We start from the raw sequence: 16,264 nt of genomic DNA, 5'->3' as shown, positions 1-16,264 counted from the left end.
TAGCTTTTGTTTTTTTAAAGATTTTATTTATTTATTTGACAGAGAGAGAGAGAGATCACAAGTAGGCAGAGAGAGAGGAAGGGAAGCAGGCTCACTGTTGAGCAGAGAGCCCAATGCAGGACCTGATCCCAGGACCCTGGGGTCATGACCTGAGCTGAAGGCAGAGGCTTTAACCCACTGAGTCACCCAGGCACCCCCATTCCTTGATAATTTTAGATATTCAGTGCCTTTGATAGTATCATGAATGGTTATGGATTTATTAGGGACTTTGAATTATCTGGTTATATTTACTTAATATTTGTTTAGATTCTGGGGGAAGGGGGAAGATTTTATTTATCAATCTATCATAGATTATTACTTTTGGCTTATAAAGTTCTAAATTACAAAAGTTGAAGATTCCTGTACCAACAGTGTCATTGACACATATATAGTATACTCAATAAGTGTCTGTTTGGGAATAAACAGTTAAATGAATAAATGAATGCCCATTGATCAGCTTCTGTAGAAGAAGCAAATCTTGAGTTGTTTGAAAGTAGATTTTCAATATTGCCTACATATGTAGTCTTTTTATTTAAAAAAATGGTTAAGATTTATGAATTATTATTACAATTATAGCTAAAATTGGAATACTAGTAGATTCATTTGCTATCCGATTACTTAAAAACACTTAAATATTACTTTCACCATATGTTGTAAAACACGTGTTTTGAAGGCACATTTCCTGGATTTGAATTCTGGGTCTACTCCTGACCACCTGAACTAGCTGTGGGAAGTTACTTTTTTCTGTGCCTCATTTTCTTCCTGTGTAAAATATCTTATATAATTACCTATGTTTTGTAAGATTGTTGTGAGGCTTAAAATAGCTCTGAAACATGTGAAGTTTTCATAAAAATGCATAGTATTTACACAATAGATCCTCAAAATACTAATATCATGATTATTTAAAGAGGGTTTCTTCCATATCAGAACTTAACTTGAAGTTTACAAATAGTTTTTAGAACCAGTAAAAGCTTTATTTATTGAAAATGACAACAAAAAATGTGGTATAATTCTTCGTATCAAATAATGCAAGTTATGTTATGATTTTCCTTTGCTCAGTTTGATCTGAATTTAGTGCTTTGTTAACATTATTAATAACATAGTTTAGATATGATTTAGATATTCCTTATATTTTAAGTATTTAGTATTTGCCTGAAAAGAATTGTTTTTTTTTTTTAGATATTCAAAGAAAACTTCTAGTGACAAGGAAGAGGTAAATACATATATAGAAAATTTTTTAATTTATTAATTTTTAAATTTTTATTTTATTATGTTATTTTGATAAATAATGTTTATCAGGAATATTATTCCATGATATAAAATTACTTTAGGAAAGGTATAGTGAAAAAAGAGAAAATCTGCCTTTGTTGTACAGACATATACTTTGAAAAAGTTGTTCAGAAACACTAGCTATTGATAAAGGTCACTTTGATAAAAATCAGTCCTTTTGAAAGTACCTTTTTTTTTGCTCTTATAAAGAGATATGTGTATTTATCATCTCTCTACACTCAGTATATTTTATCAATATTCAGGGAACATTTTGAAGTAGTATTATTTATTTGTAGGTCAAAGAAACAATTGATTCTAAGGATGACTTCAATGACTTAACTTTGCCATCTGAAAGAATTTCGGAGGTTTTCCACATGCCTGACTGTCATCATATGGCTTGCATGTTGCTAATTGATCAGCATGGTATGTATTGTAAAGGTCAGACCATTGTGTAAATATGAAGCCTTTGTATGTACATTACTATAGTAATATGTGCACTTCTTGTCTAGTGCTGTACCATACAACACTGATGTGTTATAGAGCTACTCATCTCAGAAATACATTTTATATGAAAATAGAGAAATGTTGAATACTCTTAGCAAAGAGCCATAATTTCCACTATACTTTTCATTATGGGAATGGCACACCTGATGTGTGTTAACTCTCCTCTTCTGTGCCTCCACCCAAGGTCAGGTTACCACTATATTTGTTCTAGAATACTGAAACAACCTCGGGACTGTTTTCCTTGTCATGCCTCCTCCCAGAATCTTGGTCTACTCTGCAACCATAGTTACCATATATTTTTTAAAAATTTATATTTCATCATGTGACCCCCTTGCTTAAAGCTTAGCTATTACTTCTCATCATTCTGGGATGAAAGACCACAGTTCTCAGCCTCATCTTGGATTGTTTCATATCCTTCTGTCCATATCTCAGCCACTGTTTTAGATATTTTTCCTTACAATAGAGCTTTTTTTTCCCGTCAACAGCTTAAGTTAGGACAACTGCACATGTATAAAGTGTATAATTTGATAGTTTTGACATATGTATATGCATATGAAACCATAACTGTAATTCGGGCAGGTAAATAACCCTTAAGTCTCGTGTCTCTTTGTAATCCCCCATTATGAAACTGCCGAATGGTTTTCTAAAGTAGTTGCAACATTTTCAGTTCCCACCAGCAATGTCTGAGAGTTCTGATTTCTCCCTGTATATTCATAACACTTAGTATTGTCAGTTTTTTAAATCTCAGATGTTCTGATGGGACTGTAGTATATGGATCATTATGGTTTTAGTATACATTTCCCTAAGAACTTATAATGTTGAGCATATATTTGTGGGCTTATTTGCCATCTGTATATCTTCTTTGAACTGTCCAAATCCTTTGTCATTTTAAAAATTGGGTTTTCTTACCTGTTGAGTTTTGAGAATTCTTTGTATATTCTAGATATAGTTCCTTTATCAACTGTATTTTTTTTTTTTTTTTGCAAAATTTTCTTCCGGTCTGTGACTTTTCATTCTCTCAGCAATATCTTTTGAAGAACAGTTTTTCTTTTTTGATGAAGTCCAGTTTATACTATGTTCTTTTATGAATTTTTGCTTTTGGTGTTCCTATATGAGAAATCTTTGCCTAGCACAAGGTCAGAGGTTTTCTCTCTGCTTTCTTTTAGAAGTTTTGCAGTTGAATAACAAAGTTTTATAGTTTTAGGTCTTACATTTCGGTCTGTGATCCATGAGATCTAGTTTGTATTTTTTTTTTTAAGATTCTATTTGTTTATTTATTTATTTGACAGAGAAATAGAGCATGAGCAGGGGGAATGGCAGGCTGAGGGAGATGGTGAAACAGTCTCCCAGCTGAGCAGAGGGCTGGACATGGGGCTTGATCCCAGGACCCGTGAATCATGACCTGAGCTGAAGGCAGCCACTTAACTGACTGAGCCATGCAAGCGCTCCCATTTTGAATTCTTTTTTTATTTATGATACTGGGTATGGGTCCAGGTTTATTCTTGAACTTAGTAAGTTTACTTATTAGTTTTAGTAGCTTTTTAAAAAATTCTGTCAGATTTTTCTACATAACCAAAGTTTATCAAACTTTTCTTTAACTACTATTTTACTAATTATTCTTAAGGTGGAGCCAAAGGTCATCAGTTTGAGGCTTTTCTTCTTTTTTAGTACATACATTCAGTGCTATAAATGTTCATGTGAGTGCTGCTACTGCAGGATTCCAGAAATTCTTATGTGTTATATGTTCACTTCCATTCAGTTCAGAATATTTTTTAATTTCTTTTTTCTTTACTTCTTTGACCTGGGGGTTATTTAAAATTTTATTTATTTGAGAGAGAGAGAGAGAGAAAGAGAGAGCATGAGCTGGGAGGGGGGAAGAAGACTCCCCTCTAAGCAGGGAGCCCAGTGTGGGGCTTGATCCCAGGACCCTGAGATCATGACCTGAGCCTAAGGTAGACACTTAACTGACTGAGCCACCCAGGTGCCCTGACCCAGGGTTTATTTAGATGTGTGTTAATTAGTTTGCAAATATTTGAGTATTCTCCAGAGATATTTTTATTCTTGATTTCTAATTTGATTTCTTTGTGGTCATAAAACACACTCTTATGACTTCAGTTCTTTTGACTTACTTCTCCTATTATAATTTATTTTATGATCCAGAATATCGTCTCTTTTGGTAAGTGTTCCATGGATGCTTGAGAAGAACAGTCGTGTTCAAGTCTACTATGTCCTTGCTGATTTTCTGCCTACTGAAATCTGAATATAATTGTGAATTTGCTTGTTCCTCTGAAGTCCTGTCAATTTTACTTTATGTATTTTGAACCTGTTAATAAATGCATAAATATTTAGGTTTATTATGCCTCCTTTAGTTGACTGTTTTATCATTATTAAATAAACTTATTTACTGCTGCTAATGTTTTTTGTTTTGAAATCTATTTTGTGTGGTATTAATGTAACCGCTCAGGCTTAGCTTTCTTTTGCCCAGTGTTAGTGTGGTCTGTCATGTTTCTGGCCTCTTAACACATTTGTAGTTTTTACATTTAAAATGCATTGTTTAATAGGTGGCAGATAGCTGGGTCTTCCTTTTTTATCCATTTTGATGTCTGCCATTTCATTGGGGCTTTTAGAGCATTTTCATTTAATGTGATTATTGATGTAGTCGATTTGAATCTGTCATCATGTTGTTTGACTTCAATTTTTCCTTCCGATCTTCATTCCATTCTCTTATTTTCTGATTTCTTTCAGATTGAGCAAGTAATTTTTATGATTTAGTTTTATTTATGTGTGTGTGGGTATGTGTATGTATGTATTTTTCTTACTAGCTGTAACTCTGTAGTTTTGCTATTTTGGTGATTAGAGCCTAAAGTATATGACCTAAGCATCATAGTCCTCCATCTAGTAATGTTATAACAGATCATATGTCCTTTAAGAAAATTATAAAGTTTTACTTCCTTTTCTTCACTCCTAGCAAGATCCTTTTGAATCTGTGGGTTTGTAGTTTTCATTACTTTTAGAAAGGTTTTGGCCATTTTTTCTTTTCTTTTTTAAAAAAATATTGTATTCATTTATTTGAGAGAGAGAAGGAGAAAGAGAGAGAGTGCACGAGCCAGGGAGGAGTGGCAGAAGGAGGGGGAGAATCAGACTCCCCTCTAATCAGGGAGTCTAACACTGGGCCTGATCCTAGGACCCTGAGATCATGAGATCATGACCTGAGCTGAAGGTGGAAACCCACTGACGAATCCACTTAGATGCCTCCATCGTTTTTTCTTCAAATATTTTTTTCTTGTTCCTTTCCTCTACCTCTTTGGGGAACAGTATATTAGTTACTTGAAGTTTTCTCACAGTTTTCCTATGTCAAATTTCAGTCTTTTATTTTGAGCTGTCTAATATGTGTTTATTCCAATCCAGTGTGTTTTTCATGTCTGACATAATTTACATCTCTGTAAGTGCTATTTGGTTTTTCAAAAATTAGCTTCTACGCCTCCACTTACCTTTTTTTGCTTTATTTGGAGTTCTAGCTCAGTTAATGACAAACAGTTCGATCCTTTCCCATCCTGCTCTTATGAATTGTTAGGTGAATCCAGAGTAGTGTTCAGCCTAGAGCTCATAATTCCCCACTGCTGAGGCATGACCTACTTAACTCTATTAATCGTGCTGCGGGTTATGAGTTTTTCCAGCATGGCTAATGGGGATAGATACTGCCCCTAGTGCCATGTGAGCTCCAGGAATGGTTTCCTCTGCTCTTTCTAGATGGATCTTTCCCCCAGTGGCAGGAGATTTCCTTTCGGCCATGCATTGGTTATTACTCTTCTGATCTCCAGGGTTCTTTCTTGGTTTGGTTTCTCCTCACCAGGGCTTTGACCTCTGATCTCATCTGTCTTGGTTTCACCAGACTCAGTTTCATCACCTCAACTCAGGGAGTCTGGTGAAGTCTATCAGTTTTTTCTCCTGTGTCATGGCCTGGAAATTGTCCCAAGGCAGTGAGCTCAGGTATGTGTTAGGCTAACTTCCTATGTTTTCAGGGATCATTGTCCTTCATTGCCTGAATTCCTTTTCCTTGAAAATGATTTTAAAGTGTATTTTACCTGTTTTTGTTTGGCTTTTTTCAGGTAGGAAGATAAATCAGTACCTGTTACTCCATCTTGGCCAGAAGCAGATTGCAATAGAACTTTGGCACATACTGTAGACTGTCTTTAATGCTTTCCTTCCTCGTTTGCTCACATGCTTCCTGCTCCTCCTTCATTTCTCAGAATAGTTCCTCAGGGAAATCTTCCTTTCTTACTATAGATCAAGTTATGTTATGTGATCATAGAACTCTTTTATTAGAGGAACTATCTGAATTTATAATTGTGTTCTCCTTCCCTAGACTTTAAGCTAAATAAAAGCCAGAGATCTGCAGAGCTTAGTGTAATATGTTTTGCTTTTTTAAAAATTTTTATTTATTTAAGAGACAGAGTGCATAAACAGGGGGAGGGGCAGGGACAGTGGGAGAAGCAGACTCTCCACTGAGTAGGGAGCCCAATGTAGAGCTTGATCCCAGGACCCTGGGATCATGACCTGAGTTGAAGGCAGATGCTTTACCAACTGAGACACCCAGGCATCCCAGTAATATATTTGATATTGAAATCGTTCAATATATATTTGTTTAATGTATGAATGAGTGAATGTGAAAGCATACAGTCTTTTATATGCAAAAAGTACTCATGTTTTGTTTATTTTTCTTTTTTTATATTTAATTAATTTATTTGAGAACAAACATGACTGGGGGTGTGGGAAAGAACAGAGCAGGAGGGAGGAAGGGTGGATAGAATGTCAAGCAGACTCTGTGCTGAGTGGAGCCCAATGCAGGGCTCGATACGACGACTCTGGGATTATGTATGACCTGAGCTGAAACCAAGAGTCAGATGCTTAACCAGCTGAGCCACCCAGGTGCCCTATATATTTTATTTGTTTTTGTTTTTTCTCTGATGTAGATTTTGCCAGTTTATTGAAAACCCAGAATGCGGTTCTTTCAAATGAAAGACAAATAGAACGTAAAAAAGATCAATGTGAACAACTTAAAAGAAAAAATAAAGAAATGGAAAATCTGGCTAAGGGACTACAAAAGAATCTATCAAAAACAAAAGAAATAATATCTAAGTTGGAGCTTCAAAAAATAAAATGGGAGGATAAACTCTGCAGTATGAGGTATGATATCTTGGTTTTAAGGAAATACTTGTACTATTTACCTTGTGTGTTTTTTTTTTAATAGGCTCCACACCCAATATATTTAGGGCTTGAAGTCAAGAGTGATATCAAGAGTCACATGCTCTACCAGTTGAGCCAATGAGGCACGCCTTGTATTATTTGCTTTTATCTAGAGATGCATAGATGTTTTGAAATTGCTAACTTACCTTGGATTTTATAGGGAAGAAAACTTCTTTAGTACTGTGAAGTATGAAATTCTTCAAAATAATATAGCAATTTCTTAACAGTGAATACTTTTAATAATTTAATGAATATTCCAAAACATAATTTTAATGACCATTTAGAAATCCACCATGTGGAAACCTCATTATTTGCCAAATTGAATTTTGGGTTTTTTACCCCCATTTTTCTATACTTTAATTAATGCTGTAAGGAATGTTTTTTATATAAATCTGTTTCTACATTTCTGGTTACTCAGAATAAATTCTTCAATGTAGTGTTGTTAAAGTATAAAAATTTTTAAAGAACATCTTTGATCCTATTTTTAAATTGTTCTCAGGAAATTTTATATTAATTTATATGCCCATCAACAGAGTAGAAAATGGCCATTTTTCTCAAGACAGAAAAAATTTTAAAAACTAGTTTTAAACATATGCGTGATTAAAAGGTGAAATAGAAAATGATTACTGCTAAGTTTTTCAGCATCTCTCTTATATGTTGATGAAATTAATTCAAAAGCCTATGCTGCAAGCACATATCACTCTTTATTATTTACTTAATATAGACCCTGTGTTCTCTATTCTGTTCCATTGATCTATGTGTCTGTTTTTGTGCCAGTACCATGCTGTCTTGATGATGACAGCTTTGTAATAGAGCTTAAAGTCCGGAATTGTGATGCCACCAACGTTGGCTTTCTTTTTCAATATCCCTTTGGCTATTTGAGGTCTTTTCTGGTTCCATATAAATTTTAGAATTATTTGTTCCATTTCTTTGAAAAAGATGGATGGTACTTTGATAGGAATTGCATTAAATGTATAGATTGCTTTAGGTAGCATAGACATTTTCACAATATTTATTCTTCCAATCCAGGAGCATGGAACATTTTTCCATTTCTTTGTGTCTTCCTCAATTTCTTTCATGAGTACTTTATAGTTTTCTGAGTATAGATTCTGTGTCTCTTTAGTTAGGTTTATTCCTAGGTATCTTATGGTTTTTATCATATGATCTCCCTGATATGAGGAAGTGGTGATCCAACATGGGGGCTTAAGTGGGTACGAGAAGAATAAATGAAAGAAAATGGGATTGGGAGGGAGACAAACCATAAGTGGCTCTTAATCTCACAAAACAAACTGAGGGTTGCTGGGGGGAGGGGGTTTGGGAGAAGGGGGTGGGATTATGGACATTGGGGAGGGTATGTGCTTTGGTGAGTGCTGTGAAGTGTGTAAACCTGGTGATTCACAGACCTGTACCCCTGGGGATAAAAATATATGTTTATAAAAAATAAAAAAATATATTAAAAAAATATAGACCCTGTGTTGTTATAAAAAGAGTTTTCAAATGATTTATTAAATGGATAATAGGGGAAACCAATAATACATTATATGTTATGCTTGAGAGTCAGTTATCATATGGTTTCACTTATTTGTGGAGCATAACAAATAGCATGGAGGACATGGGGAGATAGTGAGGAGAAGGGAGTTGAGTTGGGGGAAATTGGAAGGGGAGGTGAACCATGGGAGACTATGGACTCTGAAAAACAATCTGAGGGTTTGGAAGGGGCGGGGGGTGGGAGGTCGGGATACCTGGTGGTGGGTATTATAGAGGGCACAGATTGCATGGAGCACTGGGTGTGGTGCAAAAATAATGAATACTGTTATGCTGAAAATAAATAAAAAATAAATTAAAAAAAGAAAAAAAAAGATGTATAAATGTGTAATTTGAGTGTCACCTGTGATGAGAATTGGCAAGCTGTATATTTGAGTATACTGTTATCTAAAACTCAAAATTTGCTATAGACCATTTTCTCAAAAATAATCCATATGTTTATGTTATAGAGCTACAGTCCAAATTTGCATGTATAATCTTCAACAGAAGGCTTTTCACATACATTTTTTAATTAATTTGCTTTTTATTTTTTATATTTTTAATTTATTTCTTATTTATTTTCAGTCCCGTCCATGTTGCTACAAAAGTTGGGTATTCATCCTTTCTGATGGAGGCATAATACTCCATAGTGTATATGGACCACGTCTTCCTTATCCATTCCTCCGTTGAAGGGCATCTTGATTCTTTCCACAGTTTGGCGACCGTGGCCATTGCTGCTATAAACACTGGGATACAGATGGCCCTTCTTTTCACGACATCTGTATTTTGGGGGTTAATACCCAGTAGTACAGTTGCAGGGTCATAGGGAAGTTGTATTTTTAATTTCTTGAGGAATCTCTACACTGTTCTCCAAAGTGGCTGCACTAACTTGCATTCCCACCAACAGTGGAAGAGAGTTCCCCTTTCTCCACATCCCCTCCAACACATGTTGTTTCCTGTCTTGCTCATTTTGGCCATTCTAGCTGGTGTAAGGTGGTATCTCAATGTGCTTTTAATTTGAATCTCCCTGTTGGCTAGTGATGATGAACATTTTTTCATGTGTCTGATAGCCTTTTGTTTGTCTTCATTGGAGAAGTGTCTGTTCATATCTTCTGCCCATTTTTTGTTATGATTGTCTCTTTTGTGTGTGTTGAGTATGAGGAGTTCTTTATAGATCCTGGATATCAACCTTTTGTGTGTACTGTCATTTGCAAATATCTTCTCCCATTCTGTGGGTTGCCTCTTTGTTTTCCTGACTGTTTCCTTTGCTGTGCAGAACCTTTTGATTTTGGTGAAGTCCCAAAAGTTCATTTTCACGTTTGTTTCCTTTGCCTTTGGAGACATATCTTGAAAGAATTTGCTGTGGCTTATATCGAAGAGATTACTGCCTATGTTCTCCTCTAGTATTCTGATGGAGTCCTGTCTCACATTGAGGACTTTTATCCATGTAGAAGAATGAAACTCGACCATTCTCTTACACCATACACAAAGATAAACTCAAAATGGATAAAAGACCTCCGTGCGAGACAGGAACTTCTCTTTTTAAATATTAACTAAATTATCTTTTCTAATGGAGGAGTAATTACGAGTATGTGGAAAAAACAATAATTTTCCATTCTCTCTTGAATAATTTCAAAATTCCTTTCCCTAATGTATCTCCCAGAGATGTCTCCCAGAGATACTAGTACTAAGCAGCATAATGCTTTTTCATTGCTTCTTTTCAACTATATATGTCTTTTGGAAGAGATTGAAGTGAGAAATTACAAACATGAGCCCTAGAAAGGAAAATAATTGAGAACATAGAAATTTCATTTGGATAATAAACCAGCATATGTGGCACCAGATCATAACATGAGCTTTTTATTGTTTACAAAACAAATTTTAAAATAAGTACATTTATTTGCAGATTTACTCTAAAACAAGAACAACAAAAAAGAATAAATGCTGAAAGCTTATATGGAAAGATTCAGGAGGAACTAACAAAAAGAGAAGAGCAGTATAAGAAAGAAGTTGAAATGAAACAAGAACTTGAATTTAATCTTAGAGCACTAGATATGGAATTGAGGACTCTAAGAAATAATGTCAATCAGGTAAGTCTTTGATAAAAATTGCATATTTCCATCACTATTATTTATAATATCCCTTTGATTTAATGTGTATTACTTAGGTATAAAATAGATAAAAAATTTAGTTTTATACTAATAGGAACTATGATATTTATAGCTAAAATCATTAATTTATTGGAATTCTATGTGTATTTTCTGAATGAAGGGATGGAGGGTAAATTGAAATAAATATGCATGTTGGCTATCTTTTAAAGAATATTTTATTTATTTTTAGAGAGAGAGAGCATGAGTAGGGGATGTGTAGAGGGGGTGGGAAAAGGAGGGATAAGAATCTCAAGCAGACTCTGAGTGAAGAGCCTGACTCAGGGTTGGATCTTAAAACCTTGAGATCATGACCCGAGCTGAAACCAAGAGTAGGACACTTAACCAACTGAGCTACCCAGGCACCCCAGTTTTGGATCTTTTATATTAAAATATAGGCTAAATCACCTTGAGACTATGATGGAATTAGTTAAGTGTTTTGTAAAGAAATTTTATTTCACATACTATATCTACCTGTATATTTATGACAAATTTAGCTGTCATTTTTATTAAAATTTGTGTTCATGTAGGATAAAAATCCTTGTATTTAAAAAGGCTACTTCTTTTGAACATTTTTTTTAAGTTCTCTTAAACTTTTACTTTTTTAAATATATATTTATAAAATATAAAATAAAATATATATATATTATATATAAAATATATGTATATATGTATATGTATATATGTATATATATGTATATATATGTGTTTGTATATATATATTTTCTCCATGTATATATGTATATATATTTTAAAAGCCAACACTGCAAACATAGAGGATTTTTAAAGCATGCATATTTTGAAATTGAGATTCAATTAAGTGGATTAACTTGACAGTTAGCTCCAGATTTCCCAAGTGAACTGAATAAAAAGTACAGTATCTCAGTACTTTTTATCCATATATACAAGTATATATTTATAAGTATAAATATATGTATATATGTATATACATATATACTTTAATATATGTGTACATTTATGCAAACTATACATAGTACCTTTATATACATTTTAGGTTGGCTCGATTTTATTATTTATGTAAATTTGAATTTTTAGTCTGAAATCGTGTATCCTTATGACCTTTCAATCCTTTGAAGGCCCTTCCTTTTCATTAAATCATAATTTGGGGCAATTGTGATGAGCTTTAGCAAAACTATATTTGATTTAATCTTCCCACTGCTATTTATAATTTTTTAAGCTATTTTACAAATAATTTGCTCATTTCAAATCTCAGTTACTATCATTTGGGCCTAAGTTTATCCAACAGAAAGAGAATTGTATCTCTGTAATTTATTAACTGGGCATTGGATCTCCATTTTCAGATTAATGAGGGGTGGCAGAATTCTTGTGTAGCAGGAATGGAGGTCAGGGAGAGAGGTGAAAGCCAGGTCATCTAGGGTCTTGAAGGCCATTAGAATGACTTCACTTATGTTCTGAGATAATTATCTATTAAAAGGATTTGAGCAGAAGATTGAACATGTGAGGAACTCTGACATTAATTGAAGCCTCTAATAAAAAAGAAGGAAAACATTTCATACTGTAGAATTTACCAATGCTAGTCCCACCTATATACCCATTTCTTTTTGAGACTTCAGTCGATTGGGAAGCTTTGGGAAAATTCACCTACAAGGAAAGGGTAGTGGGGCTGAATTAATTAACTAAGTAACATAATACTGACTAGGCAGATAACATCTTTTTGTGTATTTAACCAAATTCATTAAACAGCCATAATGTGTACATGTTAGGAAAAGGAGATGAATCGATGTTTGTAGTGAAATTTTCCAGGTAAATAGGTTAAAGTTATATATTGTTAACATATCTTAATAGTAAGATGATTTATAAAACCAGTAACAGAAATGTCTTATTAGGCTTCTATGAGACAACTTCAAGAAGAACTGGCCAATACCCTAAAAACACTGTCTATGTCAGAGGCTTCACTGGAGGTGAAATCACGTTGTTGTACGAATTTAGAAGATGAGGTAAAAGACTTAAAGGAAAAACTGGCTCAGAGTAAGAATCAGGTATGTATGAAATGTAACATGTCAAGTTAATCTGTAGTTGGTTAAATAATATGAAGTGTTTTAGGATGCTTATTTCCATGGACCACTTCCTTCTCTTTTTTATTATAATTAATTTAGTATAATTTTAGTATCTTCACAATATACTTATTTCTTAAACTTTGACTTTCATTCTGTTATTTGTTTTATACATGTTTTTCTTATGGTAGTTACCCTTAGGAAAGTTGAAACTTATACATCATTCTTCACAGAAATTGGGACTTTTTTTCCTACTAAATAATTTTTTTAAAGACTTATTTATTTATTTATGGTGGGGCGGTTGGAGAGGCAGAGGGAGATGGAGAGAATTTCAAGCAGACCCCTGCCCAGCAGAGAGCCCCAAGCTGGCTTGATTCCATGACCCATAAGATCATGACCTGAGATAAAATCCTGAGTTGGATGCTTGAACAACTGAGCCACCCAGGTGTGCTAAATAATGTTTTTAAATGATCTCTCTGTTACCATCATGAGCTAAGCCATGTAAAAGCAGAAGATAATGTTTAATAGAATGTTTCAGAAAATTGTCTTATTTCTCATCTTCTTTTTTTGAATGGATACAGAATCTGTACTGATTTCAGGATAACTTGTACAGAAAAGTGATTTCACAAACCAGTTGAACTTAGGCATTTCCTTCATTTTCTTTTCCTTTTTAATATATAATAAATGCACAGAAATATTTAGATCATGTATACTATATATACCCAAAAGAGAGAATTAAGAAAATTATCTTGGCCTTGCGATTGGATTTTTTTAAAAGCTGTATTGAGATGGAATGCACATTCCATACAGTTCACCCATTTAATATTTGTAGTTCAATGTTTGGGTATATTGATAGAGTTGGGCAACCATTACTGCCATCAAGTAGAACATTTTAATTACCCTGAAAAGAAACCCTTAATCCTTGCCCCCAGGCTCAGGCAACCACCAGTCTACTTTCTGCCTCTATAGAGTTGCCCATTCTGAATATTTCATATATGGGGAATCACACAATGTGTGGTCCTTTATGACTAGCTTCCTTCGCTTAATGTTTTTGGGGTTCATCTGTGTCATAGCATATATCAGTGCTTCATTCCTTATTATCAAACAGTACTCCATTGTGGGCTAAAACTGTTGTTCATTCATCATTTGATGCACCTTTGGGTTGTTTCCACTTTTTGGCCATTAATAATGCTTCTGTGAACGTTCATTTAGTTATTGTCTGGACATCTCTTTTTATTTTCCTGCCATCACATTTTATCCTCTCAGTTAATTGGGTTGATTTCACCATCTCTCAGTCCTTTTTTTTTTAATTAACATATAATGTATTATTTGTTTCAGGGGTACAGGTCTATGGTTCATTAGTCTTACACAATTCACAACATTCAGCATAGCATATACCCTCCCCAGTGTTCATCACCCGGCCACCCCATCCCTTGCACCTCCCTCTTCACCAGCAACCCTCAGTTTGTTTCCTGAGATTAAGTTTGTTTCCCTCCCTGGTCCCATCTTGTTTCATTTTTTCCTTTCCTACTCCCCAAACCCCCCAAGTTGCCTCTCAAATTCCTCATATCAGAGAGCTCATATCATAATTGTCTTTCTCTGATTGACTTATTTCACTCAGCATAATACCCTCCCTCTAGTTCCATCCACGTCATTGCAAATGGCAAGATTTCATTTCTTTTGATGGCTGCATAGTAGTCCATTGTGCGTATATATTTTATTTTATTTTATTATTATTTTTTTTAATATAATTTTTTATTTTTTATAAACATATATTTTTATCCTCAGGGGTATAGGTCTGTGAATCACCAGGTTTACACACTTCACAGCACTCACCAAAACACATACCCTCCCCAATGTCCATAATACCACCCCCTTCTCCCAAACCCCCTCCCCCCAGCAACCCTCAGTTTGTTTTGTGAGATTAAGAGTCACTTATGGTTTGTCTCCCTCCCAATCCCATCTTCTTTCATTGTGCGTATATACCACATCTTCTTTATCCATTCATCTGTTGATGGACATCTAGGTTCTTTCCATCATTTGGCTGTTATAGACATTGCTGCTATAAACATTTGGATGCACGTGTCCCTTTGGATACCTACATTTGTATCTTTAGGGTAAATACTGAGTAGTGTGGTTGCTGGGTCATAGGGTAGCTCTATTTTCAATTTCATGAGGAACCTCCATGCTGTTTTCCAGAGTCGCTGCACCAGCTTACATTCCCACCAACAGTGTAGGAGGGTTTCCCTTTCTTTGCATCCTTGCCAACACCTGATGTTTCCTGACTTGTTAATTTTAGCCATTCTGACTAGTATGAGACGGTATCTCAGTGTAGTTTTGATTTGTATTTTCTTGATGCCAAGTGATGTTGAGCACTTTTTTATCTGTCTGTTGGCCATTTGGGTGTCTTCTTTGCAGAAATGTCTGTTTATGTCCTCCGCCCATTTCCTGATTGGATTATTTGTTCTTTGGGTGTTGCATATGATGAGATCTTTATAGATTTTGGATACAGCCCTTTATCTGATATGTCATTTGCAAGTATCTTTTCCCATTCTGTCAGTTGTCTTTTGGTTGTGTTGACCATTTCCTTTGCTGTGCAAAAGCTTTTGCTCTTGATGAAGTCCCAATAGTTCATTTTTGCCCTTTCTCCCCTTGCTTTTGGGGAAGTTTCTAGGAAGAAATTGCTGCGGCTGAGGTCAAAGAGGTTGCCGTCTGTGTTCTCCTCAAGGATTATGATGGATTCCTGTCTCACATTGAGGTCTTTCATCTATCTGGAGTCTATTTTTGTGTGTGGTATAGGACGATGGTCCAGTTTCATTCTTCTGCTTGTGGCTGTTCAATTTTCCCAACACCATTTGTTGAAGAGACTGTCTTTTTTTCCATTGGACATTTTTTCCTGCATTGTCGAAGATTAGTTGACCATAGACTTGAGGGTCCATTTCTCAGCTCTCTATTCTTTTTCATTGATCTGTGTGTCTGTTTTTGTGCCAGTACTACACTGTCTTGATGATGACAGCTTTGTCATAGAGCTTGAAGTCTGGAATTGTGATACCTCCGGCATCAAGCCCTGCATTAGGCTCCCTGCTCAGCAGAGGGCCTGCTTCTCCCTCTTCGTCTGCAACTCCCCCTGCTTGTGTTCTCTCTGTCTGTCAAATACACAAACAAAATATTAAAAAAACCCCACAAAAACTTAATTATGTTGAGCATCTCATCTTTTTATGTGTGTTATTATCCATTTCTATATCTTCCTTATAGACTGAATCAATTATTTTGCCCATTTCTTTATTGGGTTATCTTTTCATTATTGTAAGAGTTATTTGTGTATCCTAAATACAGATCCCTTATCAGATATAAGATTTTCAAATCTTTTCTCTTATTCAGTAGCTTGACTTTTCACTTTATTGATGGTGACGTTTGAAGCAAAGACGTTTTTAATTTTGATGAAATATACTTAATCATTTTTTGTCTTTTGGTGTCATATCTAAGAAACTGTTGCCA

The 16,264-nt window shown here is 34.7% G+C and overlaps 1 protein-coding gene across 1 annotated transcript in view; it reads left to right on the top strand.

Annotated features, from left to right (window-relative positions):
- Positions 1-13,892, top strand: part of LOC309857114 (ankyrin repeat domain-containing protein 26-like) — a gene marked incomplete at its 3' end in the record, with an annotated part of 93,667 nt that extends 79,775 nt beyond the window's left edge. The window contains exons 15-20 of the mRNA XM_082749981.1: positions 1,219-1,252; positions 1,605-1,731; positions 6,786-6,999; positions 10,490-10,673; positions 12,599-12,751; positions 13,875-13,892. Of these exons, the coding sequence (XP_082606107.1) occupies positions 1,219-1,252; positions 1,605-1,731; positions 6,786-6,999; positions 10,490-10,673; positions 12,599-12,751; positions 13,875-13,892 (730 nt within the window). The remainder of the gene's footprint in view (positions 1-1,218; positions 1,253-1,604; positions 1,732-6,785; positions 7,000-10,489; positions 10,674-12,598; positions 12,752-13,874) is intronic.
- Positions 13,893-16,264: the final 2,372 nt, after the last annotated feature.

The sequence above is a fragment of the Mustela nivalis genome (genome assembly GCF_964662115.1).
Source record: "Mustela nivalis genome assembly, contig: HAP1_SCAFFOLD_392, whole genome shotgun sequence".
NCBI classification, from domain to species: domain Eukaryota; kingdom Metazoa; phylum Chordata; class Mammalia; order Carnivora; family Mustelidae; genus Mustela; species Mustela nivalis.
Note: the sequence above shows the minus strand (reverse complement) of the source record. Positions and strands in the feature narration are given on the sequence as shown.